This window comes from Physeter macrocephalus, chromosome 20, assembly GCF_002837175.3.
Source record: "Physeter macrocephalus isolate SW-GA chromosome 20, ASM283717v5, whole genome shotgun sequence".
Lineage (NCBI taxonomy): Eukaryota > Metazoa > Chordata > Mammalia > Artiodactyla > Physeteridae > Physeter > Physeter macrocephalus.
Window position 1 is genome coordinate 109463543 of NC_041233.1, and position 3478 is coordinate 109467020.

Below are 3478 nucleotides of genomic sequence, written 5' to 3' on the forward strand. Positions count from 1 at the left end.
GCCCTGCGGTGAAAGGGACACAATTCCTGGGCCTCTAACCTCACCGACGTTACGTCTCAGGGGAGGAGGGAAAAGCAGTTGTGGCAGCAGATCATATCTCCACTGAGAGGGAAATGAGACGAAGGCCATCTTAGGCATGGACTGGAAGCTGCCCACAGTCCTACTTCAGGCTGTGGCCGTGTCTTGTTTCCAGCTCCATGGAGACAGTGGACCATCATCCACTCTCAAGGAGGCAGCCCCTGGGGTATGGTGGGCCCATCCCAGTTGGTGACCCATCCTGGTTGGTGGCCCATCCTGGTTGGTGACCCATCCTGGTTGGTGGCTTGTCCCAGTTGTGGGCCCACCGTGGTTGATGACCCATCCCAGTTGGTGGCCCATTCCAGTTGGTGACCCATCCTGGTTGGTGGCTTGTCCCAGTTGTGGGCTCATCGTGGTTGATGACCCATCCTAGTTGGTGGCCCATCCTGGTTGGGGGGTCCTGTTCTGGTCAGTGGACCTGTCCTGGTTGGTGGACCTGTCCTGATGCCCATCCTGGTTGGTGGCCCATCCTAGCTGGTGGCCCATCCTGGTGTCCAGGCCTGGCTGGCAGCTCCACTTACCAACCTTTATTAAGCTCAGGGAGCTGCACAGTGTATGGTAAATAGGTGTGTTCTCTCCATAGCTGGTGGCCCATCCTGGTGTCCAGGCCTGGCTGGCAGCTCCACTTACCAACCTTTATTAAGCTCAGGGAGTTTCACAGCAACTAGTCTCAAGTTGGCAGATCTCCAGAACCAGTAGGGCATCCTTGCTGTTTCATCTGCTTCCAGAAGGTTCTACTTAGTGGGACGGACACCTCTTAAGGACACAGATGGTGATGGGGAAGAGGAGCTCTGGAGAATGGGGCATCCACAGTGGAAGGAAAGAAATAAAATGATCTTCTTCACAGATGATATCTTATATGTAGAAAACTCTAAAGATTATATACACAACTGTTAGAGCTAATATATGAATTCATAAAACTAGCAGGATACAAAATAAATACAAAAAATCAGCTGCATTTCTATACACTAGCAATGAACAATCTGAAAAGGAAATAAAAACAATTCCATTTATGGGAACATATCTCAATGTAATAAAAGCTATTTATGACAATCCCACAGCCAACATAACACTCAACGGTGAAAAGCTGAAAGCCCTCCCACTAAAATCTGGAACAAGATAAGGATGCCCACTCTCACCACTTCTATTCAACATGGTATTGGAAGTCCTCACCACAGCAATCAGACAAGAAAAAGAAAAAGTATACAAATTGGAAGGGAAGAGGTAAAATTGTCATTATATGCCGCTGACAGGACACTACATATAGAAAACCCTAAAGACTCTACACAGAAACTACTAGAACTGAGAAACGAATTAAGCAAAATAGCAGGATGCAAGATTAACATACAGAAATTGGTTGCATTTCTTTATAATAACAATTAAATAGAAAGGCAATGAAATAGAAATTTTTTAAAAAATCCCTTTTAAAACTGCATCCCCCACAAAAATACTTAGGAATAAACCTGACCAAGGAGGTGAAAGACTTATATAGTGAGAACTATAAAACATTAATAAAGGAAACTGAAGATGATTCAAAGAAATGGAAAGATATCCCATGTTCTTAGATTGGAAGAATTAATATTGTTAAAATGGCTATATTAGCCAAAGCAATCTACAGATTTAATGCAATCCTTATCAAATTACCCATGACGTTTTTCACAGAACTAGAACAGATAATCCTAAAATTTATATGGAACCATAAAAGACCCAGAATTGCCAAAGCAATCCTGAGGAAAAAGAACAAAGCAGGAGGCATAACCCTCCCAGACTTCAGACAATACTACAAACCTACAGTAATCAAAACAGCAAGGTACTGGCACAAAAACAGACATATGGATCAATGGAACAGAATAGAGAGCCCAGAAATAAACCCACACACCTCCAGTCAATTAATCTTCGGCAAAGGAGGCAAGAATACACAAGGGAGAACAGACAGTCTCTTCAGCAAGTGGTGCTGGGAAAGCTGGACAGCCTCATATATATCAATAAAGTTAGAACACACCCATTTACCATACACCATACAGCTCCCTGAGCTTAATAAAGGTTGGTAAGTGGAGCTGCCAGCCAGGCCTGGACACCAGGATGGGCCACCAGCTAGGATGGGCCATCAACCAGGATGGGGATCAGGACAGGTGCACTCAAAATGGCTTTAAGACTTAAATATAACACATGACACCATAAAACTCCATAGGCAAAACATTCTTTGACAGAAGTTGTACCAATTAGTCTCCCAAGGCAATAGAAATAAAAACAAAAACAAACAAATGGGACCTAATCAAACTTATAAGCTTTTGCACTGCAAAGGAAACCATCAACAAAATGAAAAGACAGCCTATGGACTGGGAGAAGATATTTGAAAACAATGTGAACGACAATGGCTTAATTTCCAACATATACAAACAGCTTATATAAATCAATGTCAAAAAGAAACACCCAATCAATAAATGGGCAGAAGACCTAAATTGACATTTCTCCAAAGAAGACATACAAATGGCCAACAGGCACATGAAAAGATGCTCAACATTGCTAATTATTAGAGCAATGCAAATCAAAACTACAATGAGGGGCTTCCCTGGTGGCGCAGCAGTTAATAATCCGCCTGCCAATGCAGGGGACATGGGTTCGAGCCCTGGTCCAGGAAGATCCCATATGCCGTGGAGCAACTAAGCCTGTGCGCCACAACTTGAGCCTGCGCTCTAGAGCCCGCCAGACTCAACTACTGAGTCTACGTGCTACAACTCCTGAAGCCCGGGTGCCTGGAGGCTGTGCTCTGCAACAAGAGAAGCCACCGCAATGAGAAGCATGTGCACCGAAACGAAGAGTAGCCCCTGCTCACCGCAACTAGAGAAAGCCCCCACACAGCAGCAAAGACCCAACACAGCCAAAAATAAATAAATAAAATAAATTAAAAAAAAAAAACTACAATGAGGTAACACCTCACACCACTCAGAATGGCCCTAATCTGATTAAAAAGGCTACAAATAATAAATGCTGGAGAGGGTGTGGAAAAAAGGGAACCCTCCTACACTGTTGGTGGGAATGTGAGCTGGTAGAGCCACTATGGAAAACAGTATGGAGGTTCCTCAAAAAACTAAAAATATAGTTGCCATATGATCCAGCAATCTGATTCCTGGGCATATATCCAGACAAAACTCTGATTCAAAAAGATACATGAGGGCTTCCCTGGTGGCGCAGTGGTTGTGCGTCCGCCTGCAGATGCAGGGGAACCGGGTTCGCGCCCCGGTCTGGGAGGATCCCACATGCCGCGGAGCGGCTGGGCCTGTGGGCCGTGGCCGCTGGGCCTGCGCGTCCGGAGCCTGTGCTCCGCAACAGGAGAAGCCACAGCGGAGGGAGGCCCGCATAACACACACACACACACACACACACACACACACACACA

At 45.3% G+C, this 3478-nt stretch overlaps 1 protein-coding gene across 1 annotated transcript in view; it reads right to left on the reverse strand.

Moving 5' to 3' along the window:
• Positions 1 to 744: 744 nt before the first annotated feature.
• Positions 745 to 3478, reverse strand: part of ERICH1 (glutamate rich 1) — a 37098-nt gene continuing 34364 nt past the window's right edge. The window contains exon 5 of the mRNA XM_028480974.2: positions 745 to 869. Coding sequence (XP_028336775.1) covers positions 817 to 869 — 53 coding nt within the window. The 3' untranslated portion in view covers positions 745 to 816. The remainder of the gene's footprint in view (positions 870 to 3478) is intronic.